This window comes from Alligator mississippiensis, chromosome 4 (genome assembly GCF_030867095.1).
Source record: "Alligator mississippiensis isolate rAllMis1 chromosome 4, rAllMis1, whole genome shotgun sequence".
Classification (NCBI taxonomy): Eukaryota; Metazoa; Chordata; order Crocodylia; family Alligatoridae; genus Alligator; species Alligator mississippiensis.
In genome coordinates this window covers 162,318,883-162,334,047 of record NC_081827.1, presented here as the reverse complement: position 1 = coordinate 162,334,047, position 15,165 = coordinate 162,318,883, and the positions used below count along the sequence as shown (strand labels likewise).

General features: G+C 55.3%; 1 protein-coding gene across 8 annotated transcripts in view; it reads right to left on the bottom strand.

Annotated features, from left to right (window-relative positions):
* Positions 1–245: 245 nt before the first annotated feature.
* The window catches only part of LOC102575674 (signal transducer and activator of transcription 5B), a 65,241-nt gene continuing 50,321 nt past the window's right edge, over positions 246–15,165 (bottom strand). For 5 of the 8 annotated variants that reach the window (XM_059726924.1, XM_059726921.1, XM_059726922.1 and 2 more), the window contains exons 2-19: positions 12,076–12,213; positions 10,988–11,144; positions 10,407–10,496; positions 9,954–10,131; positions 9,314–9,444; positions 9,053–9,204; positions 8,397–8,552; positions 7,821–8,000; positions 7,136–7,223; positions 6,927–7,049; positions 6,251–6,343; positions 5,656–5,862; positions 4,958–5,052; positions 4,722–4,852; positions 3,204–3,374; positions 2,823–2,874; positions 1,912–2,019; positions 246–1,460 (exon numbers count right to left, since the gene is read on the bottom strand). In XM_059726924.1, the coding sequence (XP_059582907.1) occupies positions 1,334–1,460; positions 1,912–2,019; positions 2,823–2,874; positions 3,204–3,374; positions 4,722–4,852; positions 4,958–5,052; positions 5,656–5,862; positions 6,251–6,343; positions 6,927–7,049; positions 7,136–7,223; positions 7,821–8,000; positions 8,397–8,552; positions 9,053–9,204; positions 9,314–9,444; positions 9,954–10,131; positions 10,407–10,496; positions 10,988–11,144; positions 12,076–12,203 (2,367 nt within the window). In that variant the 5' untranslated portion in view covers positions 12,204–12,213 and the 3' untranslated portion in view covers positions 246–1,333. The remainder of the gene's footprint in view (positions 1,461–1,911; positions 2,020–2,822; positions 2,875–3,203; positions 3,375–4,721; positions 4,853–4,957; positions 5,053–5,655; positions 5,863–6,250; positions 6,344–6,926; positions 7,050–7,135; positions 7,224–7,820; positions 8,001–8,396; positions 8,553–9,052; positions 9,205–9,313; positions 9,445–9,953; positions 10,132–10,406; positions 10,497–10,987; positions 11,145–12,075; positions 12,214–15,165) is intronic. The other 3 variants (XM_059726926.1, XM_059726925.1, XM_059726927.1) reach the window with 3 other exon arrangements.

The following is a 15,165-nucleotide window of genomic DNA, read 5'->3' as shown; positions in this document are numbered from 1 at the left end:
AAAGGTAAAAACTCACCTCGCCAACAAGGCACTTCCTTCAGAGCCAAGGAGGGCCTGCAGCCTCACCCAGCCCCTGGCACAGCTCTGGATATGGGATAGGATCCCCGCTGCCCTGCTCCACCCCGCCCAAGCCCAGCAGTACATGCAGCACAATGTGGGGAGCTCCCAATCACTCCTTCCTGCTAGGAGTTCGCTGGCTGAGCAGGGAGCCAGACCCTCCCACAGACACGCGTGAAAGCCAGAGCTTTGTGTTAAAAAAATAGTCCGTGCTTTATTTACTTGTCGGTATAAAAATAACGTTGAAAGGAAAGAAGGTCTCCCAAGGGGCCAGGAGGGGCAGACGTTTCTCAAGGGCAGGGTGCTTCATTCCCAAATCCTATCCCCACCCCAAGACAAGCCTCCCTCCCTGACCCTGGGCCTCAGGCCTGGGATCCCCTCTTCGACACAACCTTCCTCCTCTCACTCCTGGTTAAACGAGCAAACCTGAGAGGAGGCAGGGCACTATGGTTCACCCAACACATTGATGGAAGGGTGCCACAGGGGCAGGAACACAGAGGCGCACAAATCCCTTGTGAACTTTTCATGCCAAAGACAGACCTGACAAGGACCCCCAGGCAAGAAAGCCCCTGGCAGGGCACTGCCATCCTGATCATCCCCAACATGGGAGCAGCTTCTAGACACAGACTTGCCTTGGCAGGGTGAGATGCCCAAGAAAGGTCACCTGTGGCCTTCTGAGGCACTCACCCACTGCCACACTCCCCATCCCCATCCAGGACCCTGATGCTCACCACACCCCCTGCACACACCCCCACTCCCACAGAACAGAGCAGCTAGGGATCCAGGGTGAATCTGGATCTACCTAACAGTGACAGAAAACGGGATAAGGAGCTCCACCCTCCTCACCTCCCTCAGCCCTCTTGCCAAATCTGAAGGGGCTTGTTGGGGCACAGGCAACGATCCAGACTCCAGAGGGAGCCAGTGGGATGCCAGGACACGCGTGGTGCACTAGGGAACAGCCATGAGAGCAGGAGCTTGCAGAAGCAGAAAGCCAAAGCTGGGCCTCAAAGGAACATACAGGAAAACCATGCGACAAATCCACTGCCTTTTGTACAAGGGGGATAAAACACCAGAGAGCCTCGTGCAGCCCTGGGACACTGCAGACGGTTCAGAGCAAACCCTTGGGAAAGGACACCCCACCCCTCACATACCACTGGCTCTGGCACACAGACATGAACACAAGGCTGCTCTCAGGAGGGCTTCATCCCCGTGTCATCCCCAAGGCCCTGGCTGCCAGGTGGGGCTGTCACAGGGTGTGGGGGGAGGTGCCCCCAGGTCACGACTGGGCGTGAGGGATCCACTGATGGTCCATTGGCCGCCGTAGAAGCTCCTCCACGTGCCTTGCTACGTCCATCGTGTCGTCCAGGTCAAAGTCCCCTTCAGGGTCCAGCACAGCCTCGGGGCTGGGAAAGGAAGACGCCACGAGAGTCAGGGTCAGACAGGCAGTGACGTTCTCCTGCTAAACACCCTCTTGATCGCCAAATTGGGAATCGGGGAGGAATTTCTCCCCTGGGTCAGACAGGCACACCACAGGCGTTTTATGGCCTCCCTCTGTACCTGCGAGGCATAGTCTTGTTCCTAAAATCTTCTGTCACAGCAGTGGCAGTGCCCTCGTCTCCCCTACTTTTACTTGTGCCATTTCATACACAGGCTGTTTGGGGCACTGTGCTTGGTAGCCGAGCCTGAAGGTCTGAAGAAGTGATTGTAGGGATACCTTGGGTTAACTATGGCATGGGAACGTGGGGACAGGATTCGACAGTCCAGGAGTCCCCTTCCAGTCCTATGTACCCCAGGCCCCACTGGCATAGGGAGGCCCTGACCCCACACCTCCTGCTGGCCTGTGGTGGCACTTACTTCTGTGTGTACATGTTGTAATGGGTCTGGGATCCCACGGCAGGAGATGGTGCTTGATCCATGTAAGTGGCTGACCCAGGGGTTGAGTCCCCAGATGCGGTGGCAAACCTGGAACAGATGAGAGGTGATGTGGGGACTTGGTACTGCAGGAAGGCCTGACCAGGAGCTGCCCCAGACCCAGCAGCTCTGCCTTGGCTGGACTAGCAGCTCCTGTCTTGCCAGCTTTGGTTCTGGCTCCTTTTTGCCACCTCAGTGCTGCTGTCAGGGTTGTTTATCAGGCAGGCTCTGTCTAGGAAGGACACCCACTGGAGTCCTGTTCCTGTGTCACAACTGTGCTGTTTATCCTGGGAACAAGGTTCTGAGCACGTAGCCAAAGTCACGAGGTTTTATCCCCTCCAACCACAGACTGACAGAAATTGCAGCAGGAGGTGGCACAAGCAGCACCTGTATTGTCCTTGAGCTTATTCTGTTCACATCTGTCCACCCAGTATTCGGCTCGCTCACTCACCCCAACCCACAGGGCCAGATAGTTACTGGGCCTGGTTTTAATCATCCCGGTAGGGCCCTCTCATTTCTGCTGCCCAAGCTGAACTCCACCCAGACACAGCGGGTGTTTCATGAATCACCTCTTCCTGTAGTGTGGTTGACCATGTAGGGCTGCTCACTGCCTCTGCAGACCTGGAGTGCTGGCTGCCTCGGTGGCTGTTCTCCCCAGCTTAAGCCCCCAGGGCACACCACTTCTTGGACAGCCCTGCTGGGTCTGCAACATTCAACCCCCAGCTACGCTAGAGGCTGGGAACCGGACTTGAGGCCTGCACATCAGTGCACTTGCTTAGCATGGAGAAATCAGGGAAGGGGCAGGAGAAGAAAATCTGCTAAGGGCCTTGTGGGACACCGATAGATGTACTCACTCTGGCACCACTTGTTTGATCTGTGGCTTCACGTATCCATCCACAGCTTTAGCTACAGGTGAAGGGAGAGAGAGAGAGGAGGCAACACTGAGGCATGGAGATACCACAGCACGTTGCAAACACAAGCTGGGAGTGGCTGCATCCCCGGGCTAGCAGCAGCAGCAAACTGTGCCTACCATAACCATCACCTTGTGCCTACCAGGGCTGTTAGTCTGGGGCATTTCCATGCCACACAGCAGGAAGCCACTGAGAAAAACAGGAGAGCAAGAATGAACCCAACCCCCACAGGCGCAAAGCAACATAGCTTCCTCGAGTCTCACACACAAGCCGGCATACCCAAAGAATGTGAGGGAAGCAAACAACCACGGGGGACAGAGCTACCTGGCGCGGACTCACAGGGAACCGGCGTGTAGTACTTGGAGAAGACCTCGTCCTTGGGCCGGTCAGGGAAGACGTAGATGAGGTAACTGAGGTCACCCAGGCGGTCAGCCAGTGAGCGGATGGAGAAGTCCCTGGTTGTGAAGGGCATCAGGTTCCAAAACATCCTTTCAGCTGGAAATGCAATGGGAGGGAAACAGGACAGTGAAAACCAGAACTCCCAAGTTTCCTCTGTGCCACGGGGCATCTGAAGGGCTCAGGATGCTCTCACTTGTCTCCTGTGCTCAAACCACGCGAGGCAGGTTCGAGAGACTGGCTTAAAAATACGGAGACTCCTACAGGGCAATTAAGAAGCAGTCCTCCTTCACACCCAGCTCTCTCAGCTTCTACGTGGCACCTGAGTCCCATCAGCAGGCTTTTCTCCACTCCCCCAAGAGCTACCAACTTCCTGGCTTGTGTAACCATATGCTGAGGCCCCTATGCCATCAACTGACTCCAGGAGCTGGGGCTTTAAAAACAGCACCGAACAAGGCAGGCTCTCAGGACAAAGATCGCAAGAGCTGGCCACTCTGCTGGTGCTGAGGCAAGATCGAAACTGCTGTGAATATCTGTCTCAAGGATGTCTTCCTGAGTATCAGCTTAATGAAAAGAGCTTTTCTCTCTTTGACTTTAAACCTCCCCTTGCAACATGCACCCCGTCACAGGCCAGCACCATCAGCACTAATGAAAAAGGAAACTGAGATCAGTCTGCCCTTGTCCTTCCTGAACGAGGAGGAGTCTTGAAGTTCTTTCAGGTTTACTGTGGAGCAGCACTAGTGATGCTAAAAAGAGACTGCTTTGAATCATGGGGAAGTAGGGCTGGGTGGGGGGGGACCTCGGAGGTCATCTAGTCCAACCCCCTGCCTGAGTCAGGATCAGCCCTACCCAAAATCATAGAGAAGTACATTTTTCTGTTAATTTAAACCTCCTTGAAGCCCAGTTCTCATGAACAAAATACCACATAAGAGACTTAATGGCATAGAAATCGCATTGGCCAATGCATACCCAATGAACCACCCTGGGGTTAAGACATGAGGAAAGAATCACTGTAAAAGGTGAAGAATGCTGCAATTCAAGCAACCCAAATTAGACTACAAAGAAAAGCAGACATGCTGCTCATTTTGAGCTCACATACAGGCATCCTGGGTACAGGGCATGGCAGAAAGGGAGCCTGGTTCGGTTAGAACAGCCTTACCCGCTTCACGTCGGGTGTGATGCTGGCCTAAGCAACGTGTCTCCTTATAGAGACAGGAAAAGCTGTAAGCAGTACAAAGCCCTGATGTCCACAAGGGGGCTTGCTCTGCTCTGATCAAACCCGGGGGAGTCAGTGCTGATGCGCAGAAATAGAGCAGGGCAGGCTCAGCCAGCCCAGTGAGAGGGTTTGCTCTGTATCCAGGCAGGAGCTCTCCCCTCTCCAACCTTGGAGGCGGGAGTTACATCAGGGACGTGTCTGGCTCCACGACTTCCAGAGAGCAAACTCACGGGAGTCAAACTTCCAAGCAATGGTGATGCCGCCGATCTCCGAGTCACTGAATCGCAGCAGGAAGGTCCCATCCGGCTTGTTGATGAGCAGGTCGTGTGCTTGCTGCTTATTGACGAAGCCCAGAATGGCCCTAGGAGGCAGAGAGGGGAACCAGTAAGGAGCTGGGGCCTGCAGTGTGCTTCGGAAATGGTCTCTGCCAGGCTGTACCAGCCACCGTGGAAAGCAGGATGCTCACCCATCGTTCCAATGGGGCTTCAAATGCTTCTTCAGCACCTCCATAACCCCATCAAACCACTGCCAGAAGGTGTAATTCCGTCCAGGCAGGTTTTCCTGTTTTAATTGAAAGAAAATATCTCATAAAACCCCCCCAGCAAGACAGATGAGCATTTCTCTCTCCAGCCGATTCCCTGTTTAGAGGCAGCTGCATTTCGCACCATTCCAGCTTCAGCTGCAGTGAGACAAAGCCCACCAGGAAACTCCTGAACCGGCAGGGCACTCTATATAAGGACAGCCAGCTCACATCCTCACCTGCATCAGCATGGACCTGCTAGGGGCAGGTAAGCCTTGGTTACAGGTGGAAGGGAGGCTCACACAACCATTCAGTTTGTGTATCTTTACAAACAGCTGCACACTGGATTGTGCTAAGAAGCAACTGCCTCTGCTGCCATGGGGATTTCTGACTGCAATGCCCACTGTAAGGGCAATGAGCAGGAATCCTGGAGCATTTCATGCCAGGTGTCCCCTGCTCCAGCTCCCTTAAAAGGAAAGGGACATTTCACCTCTGCTGAAAAGAGATGACACTTGATTACTGCAGTGCCCCATCCAGCACATGTGTGTGGCTATTAGCACTCCTTGCTCAGATCAAGGCGAGACCCTGCATGCCCAGTACTGGGCGCCTTCTGGCACATCAAGGTCCTAACCAGCACAGCTTACCCTGTTGAACTGAGACCAGGACACAGTCATGCTATTGTAGTCCTCCAGGTGGTTGCTGGTGCTGTTGAAGAGCTTCTGGGCCAGGAACACTAGGTTCTCCTTCGTCAGCCCCCGGTTGCTCTGAACTTCAGCCTTGAACTTCATGTTAAGTGCCTCACACAACTGGGGCCACAGCACCTTGTCGGGCACAGCGAACGGCACCCGGCCCTGCAGAGAGAAGGTGCCACTGGGAGTCAGGCTGCATCAGGCACCTCCTGGATGGGCATCAGGCACCAGGGGCTCTGTAGCCATCATCCTGACCTACCCCCAATACTCCTACCCTCCCACTGCTGCTGGCCAGGGCAGGGCCATGTCCATGACTGGGATGCAGCAATGCAGTACAGAATGGGTGAGAGTCAGGACGGGTCAGACCAGGGCTTGAGAAGTACCGGGCTGGAGCAGACCATCAGCCCTGCTAGCTTGGGAGGCCAGGGTCAGTCCAGAACACCCAGGGCCCACATGTCATATGGGAGGAGGGGCACAGGATAGCTACCCCTCCTATGAAGGGTTTGGAAATCTGACCCCTCCTCTGATGCTGCGGGCACTGCCTACTCACAGGCTCCGCGAAGGCATTATCCCAGAGCACAGTGGCTGTGGCGTTGTTGTCCTGGCTCCCATGCACGATCACCACTACAGGCAGAGACAGCGTCTGTGGGAGCAGCAGGGATGCAGATCAGGGGGGAGATGGGAAGGGGGCGCTGGGCACTGCAGAGGCATATCCTGGGGCTGCAGGAGGAACCAGGGCCCCTGGCTCCTCCCAGAACTCAGGACAAGGAAGCCCCAGGGAGCACCACCCCCTTGACTACTCAGCTGATGCCAGGATGGGACTGAGCCGCGCTCTGCCAGCAGCTCTTCCCCCCCATGTTGTGCTGGGATGTTCTCAACTGGACCCAACACCCACCCCCCATGGGGAAGCCGCAGGCTCCACAGGCTTCTGGCCCCAGTGTGGCCACGTTGGTTGGTGACTGGAAGCTGTCACCTCCCTCCCCAGCACCATCTCCAGGAACCAGCCCAGCCCACATCACCCCCTCTGCTCTTTGACTGCCCTCCTCCCTATGAGTGACACGTTGCAGCCAGAGCATGGTGAGCAGCTATAGAGCCAGTGTTCTCCACCCCTGTGCAGATCCCTAAAGGGCTCCCAGTCCCCCAACACCTGCCCCAAAGGGCTCCAGGCCTTCTCTGCCAGGCCAGGCCCTGCAGCAGGGGCACCATCAGTGCAGGGCCAGCTTTACCTTGACCTGGAACACCAGTTCATTGCCACCAACACTGAACTGAGACTCGAAGAGGATGGTGAACTTCTCCTCGGTCACCGACTCAGCGCCACGCCGGTCTGAGCGCTTAATGCGCTTCAGGGACTGGAGGAGGCAGGGAAGAGCATGAAAGGCGGGTGGGATAAGAAGGGGAGCAGAGGCAGGGGCAGTGCCCTGGGCCCAGCTCTCACCATGTTCCTGAAGTGTGCACTCAGTGTGCCCGTGGCCTGGTGGTACTCCATCACACAGCAGTTGTTCAGGATCTCCCCACTACTCTCACTGCAATGGGAAAGCACCAGCTCAGGGGGTGGTGCTGGCTACCACCACAGCCCACCCGGAGGCAGGGAGCCAGCACGACTCCCACGGCCAATCTGCAGGGGAGAGGGTGGCTCAGCTCTCCCTAAGAACAGAGAACCAGCTTGTGGGGCTGGAGTCCAGCTACAGGAACAGAGAATGGGCAATGGCTCAGTCCTGTGCAGTGCCACCTGCTGGCAGGGCCAGGCCCTGAGTGCCAGCTGGGCCAGATGGGGTCTCCTGTAGATGGGCCCCCAGCCAGGGCAGTGAGGAAGGGGCAGGCTCCATCCTCAGTGGTATAGGAAGGAGCACACTCACATGGCCCCACCCTCTGCTCGGCAATTCCTTATGCATGCCCAGTGCTGGGGCCGGAGGGGTGAGGGCATTTATGCTCTGTGCTGGGCTCTCAAGAGGGGCAGCCTGCCTTGTAAGAAAGGAACCCCTGACAAAGGCTCTTCCCAGCTCCCCAACCCAGAGTTCTCCTATCCCCAACCTCCAGGGGGCTTTGTCAGCAGGCAGAGTGCCCCCTGCTTGGTGTCCCCCAGGCACTGCCCCCCCCAGGGTGGGTGGGAGGGCCATTACTTGCGGGTGCTCTCATTCTTCAGCAGGGCTTTGGCTTGCTGCTCACTGATGATGGTGGCCTTAACCTGGGGCGGGTTCATGTGCACGTTCAGCTTCCCCCCAACCAGAAGCCGCACCGTGGCCGCAAACTTGGTCTGTGTCTTCAGCACCTGGGGGGGCTGCTTCTCGATGATGAAGGTGCTGGGGGAAGACACTGGCGTCACTGCCACGGTGCCAGGGCAGGGCTCACCCATGGCAGGGGGAGGCCTTTACCTAGCCCCCACTGTGGGGTCTGCAGCCCCTAATCCCCTTTCCTAGCCTCCTAGAAACCTGCTGCCCAGGCCCGTCTAAGCCCCCAATACCACTACTCACTGAGACTCCCCTCAAATCCCACCCTACTCCTCAGCCTGGTGCTCCTGACTGTCCACAACCTGCCTGATGGGGGTTCCCAGAGCCCGAATGATGAGTCCCAACTGTGTCCTGACCTGGCCTGGCCTGTGCCCCCTGCCTTCCCTGCCCAGCCCCTGTGGGGAGAGACTGGCCAGGAGCCTGTCAGGGACCAACCTGGCTCTGCCCCTCCCCCCCTCCCTGCATTACCTGGTCACCAGGGCAGAGATGATGTCAGTGATAGTGCTGTTGAGGTCACCCAGCATCTCCTCCACAGGGCCCGGGATCGGCAGCTGCTGGCACACGTGCTCGGCCCGACGGATCTGCTGCCGGTTCTGCCAGATGATCTCGGCCAGCTTCTCACACCTGAGGGCCAGGCCCAGTTAGTGCTTGGACAGGCCCCAGGGGAGACGCTCAATGCCCTTCAGTCCTGTGTGCAGGCCTCCTGCCCCTGGCCAGGCCTTCTTCAGGATGGAGCTCCCTATCTGGCCAGTCCCCACTGCCCCAGACACAGGGGACCCCACTCTGGAGGGCTCCAGCCAACGCCTGGGGCTCAGCCACACAAGAGAACCAGCAGCGCAGCCTGATCCCGAGCAAAGAGAGATGCCTCCCCTGGCTGACACACACCCAGCAAGCATCATGTCTCTCTGGGGCTGGCCCACCTCAGGGTCACTGCTCAGATGTGGGGCACAGCCAGTGATTCCCTGAACCCAGGGCTCTCCTAGTGCTGTATGGCTCCTTCCTGGCCAGCATTCACCATAACTACGCTCAGACTGACCAGGAGTACCCTGAGACCCAAGCTGCCTTGCCCCACAGGGCCCAGAGCCCCACTGCCAGCATGGCAGATGGCGCAAGGTGGGACACACCAGGACTGCAGCATGTCCAGGGTGCCCTCTGGGGGGCCACCATTCCCCGCCAGCTGCTGCCGCCGCTTCCACTGGATCAGCTCATCGTCCAGGATGGTCGTCTGCTGTTTCCGCAGCAGCTGCAGGGTTTTCTGGTGCTTCTCAGCCAGCTCCTGCAGGGAGTGGGGCAGGGAAGTCACTGCTGGGTGGTACCAGACCTAGGGCAGGGCTGGGGAGGGCTGGGGTCACCCCAGGCCCTGTGGGGGCTGGGCCAGTACTCACCACACGATACTGCTGTAGTGTCTGGGCCTCCCGGTGCAGCCAGGCCTCCAGCGATGCCTTCTTCTGCTGCAGTGTCGTCTCCCGGGACATGCGCTCCTGGGGACCCAGCTGTGAGAGCTGGGAGAACTGGGCTGGGGAGGAAACAGAGTGTTAGGGCCAGCCCAAGCCTCACTGGTGCTGGGGGATCCCTGACCCCTCACTGATCCTTCAGGGGCCCAGTGCTGTCCTGGTTCATCCAGAGGGGAAATGTGCTCCCCAGGCCCTTGCCCTGGTGAGGTGACACCATGGGCTGGCAGCTTTAGGCACTGGGGACTCCCAGGCTGTGTTGTGACAGCAGGCCCTGGGGTTTAACTGAAAAGGCCCCAGCCCCTTTCCCCTTGTGCCACCTCCCAGGGCAGCATTTCACCTGCAACTGCACTGGGCAACTGGAAGACAGAGTCTGTGCCAGCCCCAGCCCCAGCCAGGCACCTGGCACTCCCTGGCTCAAAGATAGTGGAAGTCACTGAGACATTTGTTTGCTCAGGTGGGGCCTCCTCAAGGCTGTGAACCTGGAGTGAAACTGCCTCTACCCTGGGGGTCCTGCCCCTGGGGCTTCCCCTGCACTCCTCTGCATTGGCCACAGCGGATCCCCCTGCCCCACCTTGAAGGCGCATGTTCTCCTGGTACTGGATGATGAAATACTCCTGTGTCTGCTGCAGCTTCTTCAGCTCATTCTCTGTGTCCTGGGTGAAGAGTCTCAGCTCCTCAAAGATCTGGTTTATCTGCAGGTGCTTCTGGGACATTGTGTCCACCAGGCTGCCGGCTGGGGATGGGCTCTGCTGAGATGGGGGGTCCTCAGGTCAGGGCAGGAATAAGCACATCCCCATACCCCAGGGCAGGGGCTGCAGGGCTTGGGGACAGGAACTAGTCCCAGGAAGCAGAGACCCCTACAATGGGCAGTGACAGGGGTCACTGGGATGGCAGGGTGTGATGGGGAGCAGTTTTGTCTCTGTGGAGTCAGTGCCTCCTCCAGGCTGGGGGCTGTTCCCCATCCTGGCACCCCCAGAGTGACGAGGAGAGCTGCAACCCCTCCCCCACCTGTCCAGATACTCACGTTAGTGGCCTCTCGCACCAGCCTCTGCTCATGGTACAGGATGTGCCGGATGCAGCGCACCAGGTCCATGGGGCATCGGTCATACGTGTTCTGCAGGGACAGAGAACCCAGGCCTGAGCCAGGCACAGAGCAAGCCCAGCTGGGGACCCCTACTGCCCCGTCACTGCCACCCACCTGCGCCAGGACACAGGGCTGGCACCGTCTGTGCCAGGCATGGGAAGATGAGGCTCTTATCAGGAAGCAGCACCCAGCCCTGCCCTACCCTCTTTGCAGCCCCCCGACTCTTAAGGCATATTTGATAGAGGGTCACTCCTGGACCCCACACAGCTGGGACAGTATGCCCCATCAGCAAAACATGAGCCTTGGGGGTGGGGGACATGCCCTTGGTGTGCAAGAGACCTCAGCACAGAAAGGGTCTAGGGCAGCAGTGAAGAGCTCTAAGGACATGTTGGCCCCTCACAACAGAGGAACAGAGAGCAAGAGATGCTAGGTGTCTTCTGTCATCCCCCACAACCCTGCCCTGATCTGCTCTCATCCCATCCTTGGCAGTCACACTGCCATCCCAGGCTCTGGGCACCAACCTGCAGCTGTGTGGCATAGTTCCCCAGCTTAATCTTCAGCAAGAAGCCATCCTCCCCCACTTGGTGCTCTGCCTTCTTCTGCAGTTCCTGGACAAGCCCATCTAGCAACTGGGTGGCTTTGATGCTGTCCTGGGGGTTATCAATGTCAATGGAGTCCCTGGCACAAAGAGAGATGGGCAGAAGGACAGATGTGAGAGGGCATCTCAGAGGTTAGCCTGCTTGCTCTGTGGGCCACAGCTCATAGCAGAGATGACCCATGATAACATAGTAGATGGTGTTCGCCTCCCCACCCCCCATCCCCACCCCCAGTGAGGATGTTGAGAGCTACTGTTCTCAGGTCTTCAGCCTTCATATGCTGGTGATCCTGCAGGTTTGCATGCAAAGCCCAGAACAAACAGGTGTATATCCCAAGTCTGGCTCCACCTTTGCCCCTGTCACCCTATCCCCAGACAGTGAGGGGCTGCCATTAGAGCACACAGGTGTTTAACAAAGGGACAGGCCCAGAGCACTTGAGTGACTGGGCCAAGCCTGCAATCAGCAGGCAGTGGAGCTGGAAGAGGGCCTTTCCAGGTCTGGGCTGGCTTCACTCAAGCCACCAGGCTGTGCACCACCCAGCCATGGCACTTTCAGATCCTGTGATGGTTTAATGCCTCAGGGGTGGGCATAAGGCTTTAAAATCCTCCTCCCCCTTTCTGTATGCTAATGGCACTTCCCCTCCTGCCAGCGTTGCCAGGAAGGCCAGTGAAACGGCCCCTCTGAGCTTCCTCATAACAGCCCAGATCCTTCCCTCCCACCCAGGCCTGGCTGTGAGATGGTTGAGAGCAGGCAGGCTGCCTGGCTGCAGGGGCAGTTTACAGGATAGTGACACCATGTTGGGGACAAGGGGCTATCAGCTGATATCCAGAGCCAAACCCTGCTGGTTGGAGCTGGAAGGCTGACAATAGAAAGTCCAGTTCGCTGGATGGGGGCTTCCCAAGGTAGGTAGCATCTGGGGTTACTTTGCCTCTCAATTACTGTTTGGGGCAGGCAAAGATGTTTCTGGGCAAAGCCAGGGAGTGTCAGCATAGCCATCGGCCAGGCTCACCTACCATGCTTGGCTCTCAATCCACTGTGACAGGTAATGCCGCACCTCAATAGGGAAGTGCTGGCCGTACAATGCCTGCATCTGCCGCAGGGCCTCCCCCTGGAGCTGCTGGGCCTGGATCCACACAGCCATGGCTCAGAACCTGTTTGGAAAAGAGACCACTTGTGAGTTAAATACACTTCAGGGAGCAAGGAAAGAGGTCACCATGCCCCCAGCCTAGCACTGAGCCACCTGCTGTGCATCAGGCCAACACAAGGGAGACAGCACCTCATCCTGCTCCAGCCTGGGCTCCCCCTCACAGGACATGCTAACTTGGAAGGGAGACTTCCTGGTTCTGACCTCACAAGCTGCTGCTGGGAAAAGCTTCTGAAGTCACAAAGGCAAGAGCAAGAACTGGTGGAAGGACCCAGGATCTGAGTCACCCTCCATTTTCTAGGAAGAGTCCTGAAAACAATTTAGGGCTGGAAATGATTTCCTTGCAATGCCTTTGCAGTGTGGTAACCATGGTCCCATAGGAATAGGCTATGGCGAGATCACAGACTTGGCCTGGCCAAGCCAAATGAGAAACAATAGCAGCTAGGGAAATGACCCCAAAAATGGAATGAAAGAAATCCAGACTGAGGTCAATGGGAAAAGTCTGTTTCCCCAACAAGCAGCCACAAGCATCACATCACAAGCTAGTGCTCCTGAAGGACCGACCCCATGCTACTGGGACTGTTCCTTTGCCTCCCTGCCAGCTGACACCACCTAGTCAAGTGCAAGCATGATCCCTGGAGGGGCACCAGCATCCTGTTCTGCCCTTCATGCTGTCCTCCCACCAGGGTTAGACTGGGATCTTTAGGATCAAGCACTCAGAGTTCTGGTTTAGATATCTCATACTGAGACAGCCTGGCCACAATGTGACAAGCCAAGGCCCCATGTCCTGCACACTGCCAGTGTGGCCCCTGCAGCCAGCACGTTTGGGGCACTAGGGGCTGGAGCCTCTGCAGCCTGAGCCAGGTGCTGATGTACACAAACAGTTTAGCGAGAAAAATGTGTGAGGCTATGACTGGTTCTCCAAGTGGATTCCACAAGCTATTTCAGGCAGGCAGATAGGTGCCAGCTTCTATTCCAAGCCCATGGAGTGACACTTGAGCACGGTACTTTCTTCTGGACTTTTAGGTATTTCCATTGGCTCATTGTAAAAGCACACACGGCAACAACAGACACAAGCCCTGGAGACAGATCTAGAGAGAACAGACAGAGGGACAGCACCTATAAAAAGCAAGAGCTTCACTCGGCACATTGCTATTTGAAGCTCCATGGGTCTTGGAAAAAACAACTCCACGGTCATAGAGTTTTTCAGGCTGATGCAATGGTGAATGTTCAGGACGGGCTCCACAGGAAGCTCAGGCCCCTGCAGAGAGCCGCCAGCCAAGGGGGCGGTGAGGAACACAGCAGGCCAAAACAACAGCGTTAAACAGAGACCAAGCTGCAAAGTCACATGCTCCAAAGTGAAGTTATGCCAGGATGAATGGTGAAATGCAACATGTCCAGGTTTCATCTTCCATGCCAGATTCCAGGGCTGGCCATACAGTTACAACACGGTAATGTCCAGCACGGTGAAAGACACTGTAAGCTGAGTTTTAAAGGGCCAAAAGAACTGAGCAGCATATTAGCCTTGCTCCTGAAGCTTTCTGTGTTGCAAGGGTGTGGCGTGCTCTGCAGACATCCTTTAGCTTTACGGGAAAGCTACAAGCTTAGTAATACACAGGAAAGCCGTACCAGGATCCGACACAAATGCAGCATAGTCAGCGCTCTTAGCAGAGATTGTGATCCATACCCAAAGTATAAAAAGCGGATGATAACTGGGAGTTAGCTAAGAATAACTTCTTTTTTTAATACAAAACACATTTCCACAGCCAAAAAAGCAAGCTTGGTTGGTTGGTTAAAAATCCCTCATGGTCAAGAAGAGATGTAAAAACAATCATTAAAATAGAAATTTAAAACACAAAAGACCAAAAAGGTTGATAGCAGTGAGTACACACATGCCATTAGGAAATGCAAACAATTGACAGGGGGTCCTTAAAGGTATTGAAAAATCTATGGGTTAGAGACAACTGGAAAGAAATTTTTCACTACATCAGGAACAAACAAACATGGGCAGCTGTCCAAGTCCAGTTCTGGATGAGGACGGTTACTAACCAGGATGCAGAAACAGCAGACACATTCAAATAACTATTCTTAAATGGTTATAACTAAATCAGGATGAACTGTTTGCATCTTACAGAGATAATGAAATGCTTTCTATTCCATGGGGGGAGGGGAGGATGTTCAACAGCAGCTATTCAATATTTTTAAATCTACAGCGCTGCCTAAGTAGCTCCTAGGGAGCGTTAAAAATATTGGCTCAGGAGGGGAAGTTCTGAGTTTTTAAAAACACCTTGGAACACTAATAGATCCTCAGTCAAGGCTGTTACTGGGAAAGATCCAAAGCAATGGAGAAAAGACGAGTGTATCAGTATTTAGACAGGGCAAACAGCATTACCTAAGTAACAAACAAGCTGTTAGTGCAAAGGCTGGCAGGGGAATGGTAGCTTAATTCGGCATCTGATGAACAGAGGTCAGGCTCACAAAAGCTTATGCTATACACCTCTGGTTTAAGTAGTCTACAAGGCACAAATCTACCCTGCCTTCTGCTGCAGCTAAATTCAAGTCGGCCAACCTGGTCCTAGGGAAACTAGGTCTTGACAAATAAACTTGTTACAGGTATCTTATAAGAGCACACATTCGGCTAATCAACATACTTGTGAAGATATTACCCAGTTGACTTAGCCCCACATGACATTCTGATAAAAAAAAAAAAAAGAACTAGACCAAATTAACAGAGTCTTTATTAAGTCAACTAAAAAGCACCTGAATAAGGTACTTACAAAGTAACTGTAAAGGAGGGAGTCATGTAACAGGTGTGCTTCTATGGGGTTTACAAGAATCTGTTCTGGCCTCAGTGCTACTTGGTGTCTTGATCAACCATCCAGGAGAACTTGCTGGTAACATTTGCACCCAGCACATAAACTGGTGAAGCAGCAATGAGGACATCTCAGTTCTACAGCAT